The sequence below is a fragment of the Mus musculus genome, chromosome 18 (genome assembly GCF_000001635.26).
Source record: "Mus musculus strain C57BL/6J chromosome 18, GRCm38.p6 C57BL/6J".
Lineage (NCBI taxonomy): Eukaryota > Metazoa > Chordata > Mammalia > Rodentia > Muridae > Mus > Mus musculus.
Genome location: NC_000084.6, coordinates 50,552,209 through 50,569,259, shown reverse-complemented (window position 1 = coordinate 50,569,259; position 17,051 = coordinate 50,552,209). Strand labels below are relative to the sequence as shown.

Below are 17,051 nucleotides of genomic sequence, written 5' to 3'. Positions count from 1 at the left end.
CAGGTACTAAACGCCTTAATGAACTAGTCTTATTTGAAAAATATCTATAAAGCCTCACCAGAAAATAATTCCTTTAATTTTTAATACAAATAATTTAGATTTCCAGAGATGTTTTCTTTTTAAAAACGTTTATTATATTTTAATTTTTAAAAAATTTATTGTCTTACAACATTGTTTTATTTTGTGAATGGGATTGTAGGGCTCGTTTGGGATTTGTTTTGTTTTGTGTTTTGTTTTGTTTTGTTTTGTTTTGTTTTCAGTCCATTCTCTTTCCATTTCCACATGTGCTTCCTCATTCATTCTAGAAGGATTCATTTCTACCACCCACCTAAATCCATTACAGACAAGACCAAGGTTTGTATTTCATAAATAAAACATTATGGTTTCAGCTTTATTCCTTATATTATTGTTTGCTTTCTTGTTTCTTGTTCAGTGTTTACCTGCTGATTTTGTTGAGCTCACGACTCCGAAGTCTTATCTTCTTGAACTGTCAGCGTGCCATAGAAAATATGTCACAGAGGCCCACAACACGCATGTGTAGGACAAGCATCTGAGCATGCGCTCCTCTTTTGACCCTGTCCCTGTCCACCACTACTATTATGGCGGCGGCAGTTCCTGTGCCCCAATTTCGACCAGTTACACACCTGATATTTGACCTGGACGGACTTATTCTGAATACTGAAGATTTATATACCGATGTGTTTGAAGAAATATGCAATCGCTATGGGAAGAAATACAACTGGGATGTTAAGTCCCTGGTCATGGGGAAGAAGGCTCTAGAAACCGCACAGACCATAGTAGAGTTCCTCAATTTACCCATATCCAAAGAAGAACTATTGAAAGAAAGTCAGGAGAAGCTGCAGATGGTGTTGCACACAGCTGGATTCATGCCAGGAGCTGAGGAATTGATCCACCACCTGAAGAAACACCGCTTACCCTTTGCCCTGGCCACCAGCTCCGAGACCGTTACCTTCCAAACAAAGACCAGTAGACACACAGGATTCTTTGGTCTATTTCACCACATCGTTCTGGGGGATGATCCTGAAGTAAAGAATGGCAAGCCAGGCATGGACATATTTCTAACCTGTGCCAAGAGGTTCTCTCCTCCCCCTGATCCAAAAGACTGCCTCGTCTTTGAAGATTCTCCAAATGGAGTGGAGGCAGCCATCCACTGTGGGATGCAGGTCGTCATGGTACCTCATGAAAACCTGAGCGCAGACCTAACACGAAAAGCCACCCTGGTGCTGAGTTCCCTCCACGACTTCAAGCCTGAACTGTTTGGTCTACCTGCCTTTACGGAATAAGGGTGAAGGGTGACGGTGCTGCTGTGGGCCTCATGTAACCCAAAGTTGGCTCAGGACCCATGTTGCTGAGTGGAAACATTAGGAAATCAACATCATCCAAATTGTAACCTTTCTTGTCACTGTAGGTTATAAAGTCATGGGTTCCATTATGTATTCAGTCTCCTCTGTGATTTGCTCTACATTTGACAGTAGAAAGAAAACCAGAGCTTAGACTGGCCATCTACAGTTACTATCTAAAGTAAAGCTGACTTGGGATACAGTAAAGGAAGTGTACATGCATGTTTAAATACACGTGAATATGACCACTGTGTGATTATGCATGTGTATCATGTGTGTGTTTATGGATATATGCATATATGTAAAGTATATAATTTTCCCAAATCAAAAATCTTATTTTCTTCTTTTTCATTTAGTCCTTCTGAACATTGATAGTTGGGAAATATAAACTACATATTCATATATGAATAAACTGCACATTCATATGTGAATGTCTTTTATGTGAATAGATATATGTGCATATATATGTATGTAGTATGTAATGCTTCTAGTCTTTTATAGTTGACGTTAACAGTGCAGTGCTAACAGATGAGTGGGATGCTCATTCTCTCTGCTCATTAGCTCAAGAGTAAAGCCTTGGTATGGATAATTTAGCCAGCTTTATGTTATTTGATGACATCAGATGTCTCTTGGAACTTTACTCAGTGTCTTAATGTATGTAGAGCATATACCTTCTGTGAATATCCTATTCTGTGTTGGAGCATGTTTCTACCTCAGAAAAAAATACTTCTCTCCTTAAGAATATATTTTCTACTTAAAGGTTTATTATTATATATTTATTGAGATAGGGTACTTCCATGTGGCTCTAGCTGGCCAGGAACTAGCTATGTAGATAATGCTGATGATCCACTTGGATCTCACTTTTTTAAGTTAGATATTTTCTTCATTTACATTTCAAATGCTATCCCCAAAGCCATCCCCACCCGGCTCCCAAACCCACCCAATCCCAATTCCTAGCCCTGGCATTCCCCTGTACTGGGGCATAGAATCTTCACAAGACCAAGGGACACTCTCCCATTGATGACCAACTAGGCCATCCTCTGCTACATATGCAACTAGAGACAAAGCTCTGAGGAATACTGGTTGTTGTTATTCCTATAGTGTTACAGACCCCCTTTAGCTCCTTGGGTACTTTGTCTAACTTCTTCTGTAGGGGCCCTGTGTTCCATCCAATAGATGACTGTGAGCATCCACTTCTGTATTTGCCAGGCCTTGGCATAAAATCACAAGAGAAAGCTATATCAGGGTCCTGTCAGCAAAATCTTTCTGGCATATGCAGTGGTGTCTGGGTTTGGTGGTTGTATATAGATCCCTTGGTGGGTCAGTCTCTGGATGATCCTTCCTTCCTTCTTAGCTACGAACTCTGTCTCTGTAACTCCTTCCATGGGTATTTTGTTCCCCATTCTAAGAAGGAAGGAAGTATCCACACTTTGGTCTTCCTTCCTCTTCACTTTCATGTGTTTTGCAAATTGTATCTTGGGTATTCTAAGTTTCTGGGCTAATATCAGCTTATCATTGAGTACATATCATGTGTGTTCTTTTGTCATTGGGTTACCTAAGTCAGGATGATATCCTCCAGATGCATCCATTTGCCTAAAATTTCATGAATTCATTGTTTTTAATTGCTGAGTAGTACTCCATTGTGTAAATGTACCACATTCTCTGTATCCATTCCTCTGTTGAGGGACATCTGGGTTCTTTCCAGCTTCTGACTATTATAAATAAGGCTGATATGAACATGTTGGAACATGTGTCCTTATTAGAAGTTAGAACATCTTCTGGGTATATGCCCAGGAGAGGAATTGCTGGATCTTCTGGTAGTACTATGTCCAATTTTCTGAGGAACCGCCAGACTGACTTTCAGAGTGGTTGTACAAGCTTGCAATCCCACCAACAATGGAGGAGTGTTCTTTCTCCACATCCACGCCAGCATCTGCTGTCACCTGAATTTTTGATCTTAGCAATTCTGACTGGTGTGAGGTGGAATCTCAGGATTGCTTTGATTTGCATTTCTCTGATGATTAAGGATGTTGAACATTTTTTCAGGTGCTTCTCAGCCATTCAGTATTCCTCAGTTGAGAATTCTTTGTTTAGCTCTGTGCCCCATTTAATAATAGGGTTATTTGATTTTCTCGCGTCCACCTTGAGTTCCTTATATATATTAGATATTAGTCCTTTCCCAATCTGTTGGTGGCCTTTTTGTCTTATTGACAGTGTGTTTTTCCTTGCAGGAACTTTGCAATTTTATGACGTCCCATTTGTCAAGTCTCAATCTTACATCACAAGCCATTGGTGCTCTGTTCAGGAATTTTTCCCCTGTGCCCATATCTTCGAGGATTTCCCCCACTTTCTCCTCTATGAGTTTCAGTGTCTCTGGTTTTATGTTGAGTTCCTTGATCCACTTAGACTTGAGCTTTGTACAAGGAGATAAGAATGGATCAATTTGTATTCTTCTACATGATAACCTCCAGTTGTGCCAGCAATATTTGTTGAAAATGCTGTCTTTTTTTCCACTCCATGGTTTTAGCTCCCTTGTCAAAGATCAAGTGACCATAGGTGTGTGGGTTCATTTCTGGGTCTTCAGTTCTATTCCATTGGTCTACCTGTCTGTTGCTGTACCAGTATCATGCAGTTTTTATCACAATTGCTCTGTAGTACAGCTTTAGGTCAGGCATGGTGATTCCACCAGAGGTTCTTTTATTGTTGAGAATAGTTTTTACTATCCTTGGTTTTTTGTTATTCCAGATGAATTTGCAAATTGCCCTTTCTAACTCTGTGAAGAATTGAGTTGGAATTTTGATGGGGATTGCATTGAATCTGTAGATTGCTTTCAGCAAGATAGCCATTTTTACTATATTGATCCTCCCAATCCATGAGCATGGGAGATCTTTCCATCTTCTGAGATCTTCTTTGATTTCTTTCTTTAGAGACTTGAAGTTCTTATCATACAGATCTTTCACTTCCTTAGAGTCACACCAAGGAATTTTATAGTATTTGTGACTATTGTGAAAGGTGTTGTTTCCCTAATTTCTTTCTCAGCCTGTTTATCCTTTGTGTAGAAAAAGGTCACTGATTTGTTTGAGTTAATTTTATATCCAGCTACTGCACTGAAGCTGTTTATCAGGTTTAGGAGTTCTCTGGTGGAATTTTTAGGGTCACTTATATATACTATCATATCATCTGTAAATAGTAATACTTTGACTTCTTCCTTTCCAATTTGTATCTCCTTGACTCCTTTTGTTGTCTAATTGCTCTGGCTAGGACTTCGAGTACAATGTTGAATAGGTAGGGAGAACCAATTGGATCTCTTAATACTCCTCCTGAGTATAAAGGCTAAAGACATGAGTTTCCCTACCCAAACTGATATGTTTTATGTTTAAATTGTGTGTGTGAGTGTGTGCGTGTGTGTGTGTGTGTATGTGTGTGTATGTGTGTGTATGTGTGTGTGTGTGTGCGTGTGCACGCACATGCACGAGTGTTCAAGCGCTCACTCGAGTGCAAATGCTGACACAATCAGAAGAGAAGTATCAGATTCCCTGGAGCTGAAGTTTCATGCAGCTGTAAACTGACAGATGTCAATGCCAGGAGCCAAACAAAGGTCCGTTGCAAAAAACTGGATGCACTCTTAAGTGCTGAGACATCTCTCTAGTCCCTTATGTTATGATTATTAAGTAGAATTTTTTGTAGCTGTTTAATAAGACTGGATGCTTGGCATAAATGACTTGACAATCTTTTTCCCTTTATCCTTATGTAGATCAGCTTCACCTTTGGAATTCAGCTACAAATTGCCTGTGCCTACCAAGGAAAGAGCGCCTCTGCACGTGAACCTACTTCACACCCTTGACAAGCTGCCTTAACATTCCCAGTGGCCTGTACATGTGTTTACTCAATAATTCTTTTCCAAACCAACTCGACATCTTATTAACATCCTCACAAGTTAACTAAGTGAAGCAATAATCTTTTGTTCATTTTCAAAAATGATATATAATTTCCAAAATGCTCAGAAAAACAAAGATTCAAAAGATGTTTGGATTTGCTTTTCGTAAGGCTACTGAAGGATGGCTTATTTCTATGTTTTATTTTTCCCTTATGACCATTCTTGGAAATAGAGGGTAATTTATAAGTAATTATAGTTATATACATTTAGTGTGTATATATTTTGAGTTCCTCATAAACCATAAATCGAATTGAAATTAAAACAAAACTTTTTAAATTAATTGGTAAGTGAATTTTAAGAGAAAACTATTTTACTGCGTCCTTCTTTCCCATCTACTACTTTGTGCTCTCAGCATTTGCATATTCACTTATCATATTTTATATGTACACACTACCTATCCTAATTTATTGCAGATCTTATGTCGTAAATCATCCTAGTTACTAAAACTTCCACTCCTCCCATTGCTTGTGATACTTCTGTGATCTGTGAACACATATTAACAGATGGAGGAAGTTCTGAATTAACCCCTGCACATATCAGATATTATCAGACCAAGTATTGCAGGATATTTTTGTTATAGGTCTGCTACTACACGTGTGTTTGTCACAGAGCCTCTTAGTGACAGGCGTTCTGTGTGTTTGTGTTTTGGTTGACTGGATCTCTATTGTATAGCTATTATATAGTACTCCAAGGCATGAGAACAGTGGATTATTCTAATAAAGGAAATATAAGATATGTCAGATATGTTCTACCCAGGGTGGCTTGTAGTATTACTGATTGTGAACTTGTTGTCAATAGATCAATTAAATATTAAATAAGATGCCATTAAGGAAAAATATACATAAGGCAAGGTTATAATTTTTTAAAAATATGTGACCAACACTATAGATAATGAGAGTAGTCTATACCACATAGATTTTGAAGTATATATGAATCTTATATATATATTAAATAGCATATATGCCCATTCACAAACATATACCAATGTATGTGTGTGTACACATGCACACGTACACATGCATGTGCACATGTGCACACACACACACTTTAACTGAGCTACTCAGTTATCCTAACAAGCTTAAATGCTAGCTTATTGAGGTGTAAAGTTTTAGAACACAAAACTTCACAAATTTAGATTCATATGGCAAGCAAAGACTGCCTAACACTAACTTTTGGTTTCCTGTAAAGGAGCAATCTTAGCAAGGGAGTCAGTCATTTTCTGAGAATTAAATGCTCACCGAAGCTTTGTGCCATGAACTTCAGGTTTCTTTTCCTACTTGCTGCTGACATGTTCTCTGCCAACTCATTTCCAATCCGTTTATTGACTGCATTCCGGTTCAGCAGCAGCTGCTTCCATTACACCATGAACCCGGAACTGATGCCACTAGCAGGAGATAATAGAAAGTAGTCTGCCACAGTGTGCCACTTCCAGGGCTTAGGCTTCTAGGGAAAGGTTTAGCAATTCAATGTCCATGCCCAAAGACTACCGACCTTCCCAGGTAGAGGATGGACAGTGCATCATACCTTCCAAACTGTGGGATGGGGGATGGTCTTTATCCATCAGATTTAAGAGCTACCCATGTTCCTCTTATATTTTTATTATTTGTATTAATTAAAATAGACCTGAATATACAGGTAGGCATTGGTTTTGCTATTCATTCATTCATTTATTCATTCATTTAATGGTTGTTGGTTATCAACCATGTGTTAAGTACTATGTAAGGCAATGATAAGATCAATTTCCTACCAACCAGGATCATTTCATCAATCATATGAGAAAGAAGTAAACATCTAAAAATTTAAATAATGATATGAAGATAATGATATCAAATACAGATAATGATAAGAAGTAGACAAAGCAAAGTGGTATGATAGATGGTAGCCCAGCTTGGGAAAACGGAACATACTGGTTCTTTAAATACATGTGCCAGAAAGGCAAGAGACTTCCTAAGAGAAGGCTTGGACACATTCCATACCCAAAGTTGTATTGTAAAGGCTTCTTAGTGCATGAAGCAATACAAGTGCTGCTCTGACTACTTCGACTGCTGCCATGCATAGGTACTAACTAGTGACAACAGAAATCATCTTACCCTGGAATTGCCATTAGGACAAACAGCAAGCTACAAATCTGAATAATATTAGGAAAGAAGATACACCACAAGAGGAGGCAAAAATTGTCCACTGCTGTGTTTAATTGACATCCATGCATTTATTATTAGAAAAACTTCTGGAAAGAGGATACTGATTAAACACAGCTTTGAAGAAAGGTTTAGCAAAAGTCTCTGTGCAGAAGACTATGAAAATAAGAAGCAAAAGTGCATGTGTATATGGCACTGAACTGAACTCTTGGGTTTGATTTCAGAAACCAATGAGTTAGTCTGGAAATATCTCCATTACATGGTTAAGTGTTATAAGAATCAGGCTAAGGATCTACTTATTGTTTTCTGTTTCCATGGAAGTTCTTAAGAGAAGAAATGATGTAACCAGAGTGGTGCCTAGGGACACTTTGGCATTGGTACACTTAAAACAAGTGGGAAGGAATACACAACTAGGAGATGTCCTTGTGGCCATTCAGAAGTTCTGGGGACAACTGAACATCAGATCAAAAATGAAAGTAGGAAAAAGGATGGAGGAAGCATGACATTTAGTAGTTAGACTGAGAACCTTGGGTAGCTTGAAGATGGAAAATACCTATTTGGAAGGAACATTTATAATTGAAGGACTATGCTGTTTTGTTTCTTTTGTTTTGTTTTTGAGAATCAGACTAACAACATGACAGTGTTGCTAAATAAATGTTAGAAATGGAAAAGTAGGCAAAGAAAAGCATTGACAGGCCATTTTGAGTTGTTAGAATGTTCTGTAAAAATGCAAAGACATTGTACCAGCTTACAATCCCACCAGCAATGGAGGAGTGTTCCACTTTCTCCACATCCTCATCAGCATCTGCTGTCAGCTGAGTTTTTTTATCTTATTCACTCTGACTGGTGTGAGGTGGAATCTCAGGGTTATTTTGATTTGCATTTCCCTGATGACTAAGGATGTTGAACATTTCTTTAGGTGTTTCTCAGTCAATCGGTATTCCTCAGTTGAGAATTCTTTGTTTAGCTCTATAACCCTTTTTTTTTTAAATAAGGTTATTTGGTTCTATGGAGTATAACTTTTTGAGTTCTTGGTATATATTGAATATTAGCTCTCTATCAGATTTAGGATAGGTAAAGATCTTTTCCTAATCTGTTGGTTGTCTTTTTGTCTTATTCACAGTGTCCTTTGCCTTACAGAAGCTTTGCAATTTTATGAGGTCCCATTTGTCAACTCTTGATCTTACAGCACAAACCACTGGTGTTCTGTTCAGGAATTCTTCCCCTGTGCCCCTATGTTCAAGGCTATCTTTTTTTCCACTAGATGGTTTTTGCTCCTGTGTCAAATGACCATAGGTGTGTGGGTTCACTTCTGGGTCTTCAATTATATTCCATTGATCTACCTGCCTGTCACTGTACCAATACCATGCAGGTTTTATCACAACTGCTCTATAGTACAGCTTGAGGTCAGGGATGGTGATTCCACCAGAGAACCCAGCAATACCACTCCTGGACATATACCCAGAAGATGCTCCAACTTGTAATAAGGAAACATGCTCCACTGTGTTCATAGCAGCCTTATTTATAATAGCCAGAAGCTGGAAAGAACCCAGATGTCCCTCAATAGAGGAATGGATACAGAAAATGTGGTACATTTACACAATGGAGTACTACTCAGCTAATAAAAAGAATGAATTTATGAAATTCTTAGGCAAATGGATGGAACTAGAAAATATCATCCTGAATGAGGTAACCCAATAACAAAAGAACACACGTGATATGTACTCACTGATAAGTGGATATTAGCCCAGAAGCTCAGAATACCCAAGATACAATTCACAAAACACATGAAACGCAAGAAGAAGGAAGACCAAAGTATGGATACTTCAGTCCTTAGAAGAGGGAACAAAATACCAATGGAAGGAGTTACAGAGACAAAATTTGGAGCAGAGACTGAAGGAATGACCATTCAGAGACTGTGCCATCTGTGGATCCATCCCATAAACAACCACCAAAACCAAACACTATTGTGGATGCCAACAAGGGCTTGCTGACAGGAGCCTAATATAGCTGTTGACTATGAGGCTCCACCAGTGCCTGACAAATACAGAAGTGGATGCTTACATCCATCCATTGGACTGAACACAGGGTCCCCAATGTATAAGCTAGAGAAAGGACTCAAGAAGCTGAAAGGGTTTGTAGACCCAACAGGGAAACAACAATATGAACTAACCAGTATCTCAAGAGCTCCCAGGGACTAAACCAACAACCAAAGAATACACATGATAGGACTCATGGTTCCAGCTGCATATGTACCAGAGGATGGCCTAGTTGCTCATCAATGTGAAGGTTACATGCCCCAGTATAGGGGAATGCCAGGACCAGGAATTGGGAGTGGATGGGTTGGGGAGCAGGGGTAGGTGGTGAAGGGATAGGGGATTTTTGGAGGGAAGACTAGAAAAGGGGATAACATTTGAAATGTAAATAAAGAAAATATCTAATAAAAATAAAAAATAAAATAAAATAAATAAAATTAATTAATTAATTAAAACACCTAGTCTATAAAAAAAATGCCAAGACAACTTGATATTCACATCTGGGGCTCTAGGAAGAGATTCAACATCAAGTCTAGTGAGTACTTAGTAAAGCCAGTGACTGGAATGTAGAATGAATGGCAGTGTTCGGGAGATGAAGTTAGAGAAGGTTGTAAAAGAGACTATAAAGACTAAGAGGGGTCTTCACACTATGCCCCTTCTAGAATTGGGAACAAAACACCCATGGAAGGAGTTACAGAGACAAAGTTTGGAGCTGTGACGAAAGGATGGACCATCTAGAGACTGCCATATCCAGGGATCCATCCCATAATCAGCTTCCAAACGCTGACACCATTGCATACACTAGCAAGATTTTGCTGAAAGGACCCAGATATAGCTGTCTCTTGTGAGACTATGCCAGGGCCTAGCAAACACAGAAGTGGATGCTCACAGTCAGCTATTGGATGGATCACAGGGCTCCCGGTGGAGGAGCTAGAGAAAGTACCCAAGGAGCTAAAGGGATCTGCAACCCTATAGGTGGAACAACATTATGAACTAACCAGTACCCCGGAGCTCTTGTCTCTAGCTGCATATGTATCAAAAGATGGCCTAGTCGGCCATCACTGCAAAGAGAGGCCCATTGGACACACAAACTTTATATGCCCCAGTACAGGGGAATTCCAGGGCCCAAAAAAAAAAAAAAAAATGGGAATGAGTGGGTAGGGACGTGGCGGGGGGGAGGATATGGGGGACTTTTGGGATAGCATTGGAAATGTAATTGAGGAAAATACGTAATTAAAAATATTAAAAATTTTTTAAAAAAGAAAAAAAAAAGACTAAGAGGGGGCCACAACTCTGTCTTCAGAAGAACACTAAGTTAGGTTTGCAGATATGATAATTGGGTGTATAGAGTAGAGAGTCAATTTGAGAGAAACCAGAAGGAATAGAAGTAATTTAGCTGTAAAGTGATTGTTACAGACTGAAAAAGAGAAACACACCCCTTGAGGAATATTTACGAGGATAGGAGTGACTCTGCATGGAACATGAATTCGACTATGAGAAGCAGTGAAGACTTCTCTGTTAATCCTTCTACTAGTAGAGAAAAAGAAAAGCCTTACCCAAAACTTTCAATAACATTTATAGTTTACAGAAGTTAAAGAAAGAGACAGAGAGAGAGAGAGAGAGAGAGAGAGAGAGAGAGAGAGAGAGAGAAAGAAAGAAAGAAAGAAAAAAAAAAGAAACCTAATAAAACGACTAGAGAGATGGAGACAGAGCACGCCTTATCAGAGACCAGGGAAGATGATGCTCTGTCCACAAAGTTTTAAGCCAAGCAGAAAAAGAATCCTTAGGAAACATAACATGCTTAGCTTTTCTGTCTGCTTTCTTGATTTTTTTATTCACCTCTTTAGTAACATATAATTATTTCAGCAACAGAACACATGAGAGAAATTGAAGAATATTCATCCCATACAGGAAATGGGATTCAGTTTACTGATGTCTAGATTAGCAAAAAGACTTTTCTTCTTTTTCTATTTGTGACATCTTACTCCATGTCTCTGCCCTGTTATCATCTACCTTTCTTGTCTACCAGAGGTCTTTCTGTTTTATACCCTCTAAAGTATATGTAAAATACAAGGAAAAAGTAGTTATAAACTATTCAGATCTCAGCTAGTCTAAAACTCAGTATACATCTTCTATTTATTTGTCTTGACCACATAATAATGAATACCTGAGTTTCTGCTTTGGAAAATAAAGACATAAAAGTCTTCAAAACAACAAAGGAAAACTGAAGCAAACTGACAATCAGCAAACTTGCTGAAAAGCATGAGACCTGAGGTCACAGGACATGGCTCTGCTATAGACACCACTTAGGCAAGCAATCAAAGAATGAGTGTTGAGCAGGTATGAGAGGATCTGGAGCCAGTGATGGGAATTCAAAAACGGTAAGCAGGAAATAGTCACAAGATGAGCTTGGACTAGCTTCACAGTTGAAAACTCCTAGGAGAATGATTTGAAAAGAATGTACACATTATAGGTTTCTTTCCAAGAGCCCTATAAAGTTCTTAGGATAAAAATAGTGTTATTTCTGTGTGCTGGAACATTGCAACTAAAATGGGGAACAAGATAAGGATTCCATTGTCTCTATTCCTTTTCCATAGAGTGATTAAAGAAAGACAGTAGCAATTAAAAAATAGAAGAGGGATAGATAGATAGATAGATAGATAGATAGATAGATAGATAGATATGGAAAAGTTTAACTTATCCTTATTTGAAGACATAATTCTACATGTTAAAGACTCTACCAGAGATTCTCCAAAACAGATAAACACATTTAGCAAGGTAGCAGAATACAAAAATTAACATGCAAATGTCATTAGGCCTCCTATATCCTAACAGCAAACATACTTGGAGGGAAATCAAGAAAAGAATAGAGAAAAAAAGTTATAATAAATAAAAACAAAAAATTGTGGAGTAAATATATCTGATGTTGGGACAGATTTGCACAAGAAAAATTTTCAGAGACTGAAGAAAGAAACTGAAGACGATACCAGAAGATGTAAAGACCTTGCTTGTGGATTGGTAGGATTAATATTGTAAAAAAAAAAAAATGAACAATAAAAACAGTATTGGAGGTATCAGCATCTGTTATTTTAAGTCATACTACAGAGAGATAGTCATACATACAAGCAGCATGGTAATGGCATAAAAACGTATATGGATCAATAGGAAAAATGGGGACAAAAATATAAGCCTACATTCATACAGTCACCTGTTACCTTTCTTTCACAAAGAATCTAAAACTGTGGAAAGGGGACAGCATCTTCAACAAACATGAGACCCAATAATCTGAATGTGGTATAGGAGAAAGTAGGGGATATGCTTCAACTTCTAGGCATAGGGAAGGACTTTCTGACCAGGACTCTGGTAGTGCAAGCATGACAAACAGCTGACTAATGGGAGCACATGAAATTTACCAGCTTCTCTGCAACAAAGAATACCTTCAGAGAGATGTGACTCAAAACTACTTTGAGATGTCATCTTACCCAAGAAATGCCTAAGGTAAAAACATCATAAATGCTGAGAGAGAGAGAGAGAGAGAGAGAGAGAGAGAGAGAGAGAGAGAGAGAGAGAGAGAGAGAGAGAAGAAAGAGAGAGAGAGAGAGAGGGAGGGAGGGAGGAAGGAAGGAAGGAAGGAAGGAAGAAAGAAAGAAAGAAAGAAAGAAAGAAAGAAAGAAAGAAAGAAAGAAAGAAAGAAAGAAAGAAAGAAAGAAAGAAAGAAAGAAAAAGAAATGCTGACACGGATGTGGAGAAATGGTAACACTTATTTACCATTGGTGGGAGTGAAAACAAGCTACTATTGAAATCAGTACGGAGGTTACTCAAATGCTAAAAATATAGCCACCATGTGATCCCATTATACCAATCCTGGAATTATACCTACAGAACTCTTATGCCCCACAGAGATAATTTCCCATCCATATTCACTGATGCTCTAATTACAATAGCCAGGGATCAAAATAATCTAGAGTAGCAAGCACAATAATGAAGAAAATAGAGAAGCTAACACCATATGATTTCAAGACTTAGTATAAAACTATAGTAACTAAAACATCTTGGTTTTACTGACAGTAGATACAGTGAGCAATAGGAGAGACAAGAGAGTGTCTTACAAATAAGCTCACCAAGCACAGCTAAGGCACTTCAAATATTTTCTTCTAAACAATCAACCATACACTTTTATGCAAATGGAAAAGATTATTTATACAGATCTTCACAAAATAACTCAAGATGTACCAACAGCTTAAATGAATATAAATACAAAACTATCAACTCCAGGCAGATAATACCTCTTACTGATCTTATATTTGACAGCTGTTCTTTAGACATAATCCATGACAGAAAAAAATAAAAAAAAATAAAAACAAGTGACATCGGGTTTTATTAAAGCTAATATTTTGATATATAAAAGATAAATAAGAGAAGAAGAAAAAAGATTAAAAACAAGATTCAGATTTGAAGTAAATCTTTACTAAAGCATGGGTCCAACAAAGAAGTTTCATCAAAATATATCAAGGACACTTAAAACTCTTGAAATTCAACAATAAGAAAATAATCCACCTCAAAAATTATGACACAGCAGAGGATTATTAAAGATGGACAGATGGAAAATGGATGTGATAAGTTACTTATTAGACTTTAAGCAATAACATCTATTAGGACGATTAAATTCTTATAAACTAGAGAAAACCAATACCAATACCAACTGGAAAACAACAGACACTTAACTATAAAAATGCAAAACAATTCAGTGGCACTGAAAAACAGTTTCACTTTTCTTTTTTTGCAAAGTTAAACATAATCTTGCTACAGAATCAAACAAAAGTGCTCCCAATTATCCACCCAAATAAGTTGAAAAGTTTTCTCCACACAGAAACCAACACACAAATGTTTATAGCTGCATCTTGATAATTATTCCTCCCCCCCAAAAAAAACTAGGCAAAAATGTGTCCTTTTCTTAGGATAAGTGGGTACATGTACACAATGGGATGCTGTTTAGTGGTGAAAACCTACAGCTTTATCAAGATACAAAACAGCATAAGGAAACGCAAGAGCACATTGCTAAATAAGTCTGCTTCTAAAGGTTATGTTCTGTAGGATCTAAATATATTGCATTCTGGAAAAGGCACGAGTACAATGGAGACAGAAAATAAAGGTCAGAAAGGATTCAAGAGAGTTCTGGGAACTAGGAAAAGGGTAGAGTATGGAACACACATTTGAGGTTAGTCAATCAAGGTCACATAACTCTGAAATTAATGGTGGATACATGGCCTTAGGAGTTCAGCAAAACCCAGGGGCCTATGGAACTCACAGAGAGAGTGCCAAGACAATCTATGGGCTCCAGCTAATATTTGTGTCAATATAGGCTTATCAGTTGCACCAGCATACCACATGAAGGAACTGTGTCAACAGGGAAACTAAAAGTACTATATTGAATTCTACAAACTGTCTGCTAGACTCGACGTAAACCTAAAACTTCTCTAACAAGATCTTAATTTCTTTTTCTTTTTTTCCCATTAATTTATTTATTCACTCTACATCCCTATCCTAGCCCCTCTTCACACAACCCATCCTCCCACACTCACTCCCCTTCCCTTCTAGGAAGGAGGAGGTCCTCTCTGAGTACTGACTCACCCTGGTACCTCAAGTCACGGCAGGACTAGGTACATCCTGTCCCACTAACGCCAGACAGGACAGCCCAATTAGGGGCAACAAAGTCAGACATAGCCCACACTCCAGTTGTTGGGGGACCTGCATGAAGATGGAACAGAGTACTTACTTAATTAAAATGATTCTGTCCCATCTGTTAAACCCTTTAAGACTCCAATAATTAAAACTACCATTGCACTTATTATTACCAATCACCAAGCAGCACAGAGACACCTGTGAATTTGTGTATACTATATTAAGTGGGACAGCATTCAGTCAGTGCAATGGATCTTGAGCAGCTAAAGAATATTTTCCATAGTGAGGAAAGAGAGGTATCAGTGGTCCCTAGCATAAATGGGAGAAAGAGATGGTCCAGGAACACATGCAATTGACAGGTGAGGCAGAGGCAATGCCTGTAACAGAGGTTGAAGGGGTTTGCAACCCCAAAGGAAGAAACCCCAGAATTTCCAGGGACTAAGCCATCAACAAAGGAGTACAGATGGCTCCAGCTGCATATGTAGCAGAGGATGGCCTTGTCATGAATCAATGGAAGGAGAGGTCCTTGGTCCTATGAAGGCTCAATAGATGCTCCAGTGTAGGGGAAGGGCAGGGAGGTGGGAGTGGGTGGCTGGGTGGAGGAACACCCTCATAGAAGCAGGGAGAGGGAAGATGTGATAGGGTGGGTGTTTCTGGGAGGGAGGGAAACCGAGAAAGGGGATGATAACATTTGAAATGTAAATAAAAAATATCCAATAAAAAAAGGAAGGAAGGGAGGGAGGGAGGGAGGGAGGGAGGGAGGGAGGGAGGGGAAAGAGAGAGAGAGAGAGAGAGAGAGAGAAAGGAAGGAAGGAAGGAAAGAAGGAAGGGAGAGAGGGAGAGAGGGAGGGAGGGAGGGAAGGAGGGAAAGAGAGAGAGAGAAAGAAAGAAAGACAGACAGACAGACAGACAGACAGACAGACAGACAGACAGAAAGAAAGAAAGAAAGAAAGAAAGAAAGAAAGAAAGAAAGAAAGAAAGAAAGAAAGGAAGAAGAAAGCAATTGGAAGAAAAGAAAATAGTTATGAGGTGGAGAAGACTGCTCTTATCTAGGAAGCGTCTGCCCTAACCTGTAAGCACAAAGCTTGGTAGTTACACAAACAAAATAATGTTTCAGGGACTATGTAGTATCTTTGAAAGTATAATTAGTCCGAGATTTGCATATTTTCAGGACTGTGCATGTGCTAATTTTCCTTTTCTTTCAGTTAACTTTTCTCATGATTAAAGAAACAATATTTATGTTAGTCTTCAATCGTTGGGAGCTGGATGAAATTATTTAAAAACATATTTTCTTCCTGCTAGTACAGTATTTAAAATTGAAAGCTTATTTGATACAGATAATTTCCTCTTTATCATTTAATAAGTGATTTATTATTCACTAATAAATATTATGTAAGAAAATGATTGGGGTACAAATGGTCAGATGTGATTAGAGCCTAAATTAAAGAATTAAAAATGCTCCATCACTTGCAGGCATCGCTTTACTTTCAGTTCCATAATGACTAAATTATTTTCTTTTATCCAGGAGGTTTATGGAATGAAGATTCTTTAGAGATACTCATTACTTCAAAAAAATAATTATTAGCAGGCAAATGTAGAGAAGTTTCCTATACAAATTGAAATTTGTTTAGTTGGCTTTTAATTTAATTTAATTTAATTTCTACAGATCCTTGAGACACTCTTTAGGTATTTAATTAATATTAATAATGATTCACTGAAAATGCTAATTCTAATGATTTGCAGTGACTCAGAGCTGTGAAACAAGAGAGAAATAATGTGTCCACAAATAATGAGGCAGGAGCTCTGTAATGGGCCAGCCATTTCATGATGAGGAAAATGTAATTAGCAGAAGAACAAAACTTCCTTGGGTATCTGATTGCCAATTAACCTATTCACA

General features: G+C 38.1%; 1 protein-coding gene across 1 annotated transcript; it reads left to right on the top strand.

Annotated features, from left to right (window-relative positions):
* Positions 1-560: 560 nt before the first annotated feature.
* Positions 561-1,604, top strand: Pudp (pseudouridine 5'-phosphatase). The gene has a single exon (NM_026108.3). The coding sequence runs from the start codon at positions 600-602 to the stop codon at positions 1,302-1,304; it is 705 nt and encodes a 234-aa protein (NP_080384.2). The 5' UTR covers positions 561-599; the 3' UTR covers positions 1,305-1,604.
* The last annotated feature ends 15,447 nt before the right edge of the window (positions 1,605-17,051 follow it).

Excerpts from the sequence above, each read along its gene's own strand:
- Pudp (NM_026108.3), top strand. The coding sequence starts at position 600 with ATGGCGGCGGCAGTTCCTGTGCCCCAATTTCGACCAGTTACACACCTG.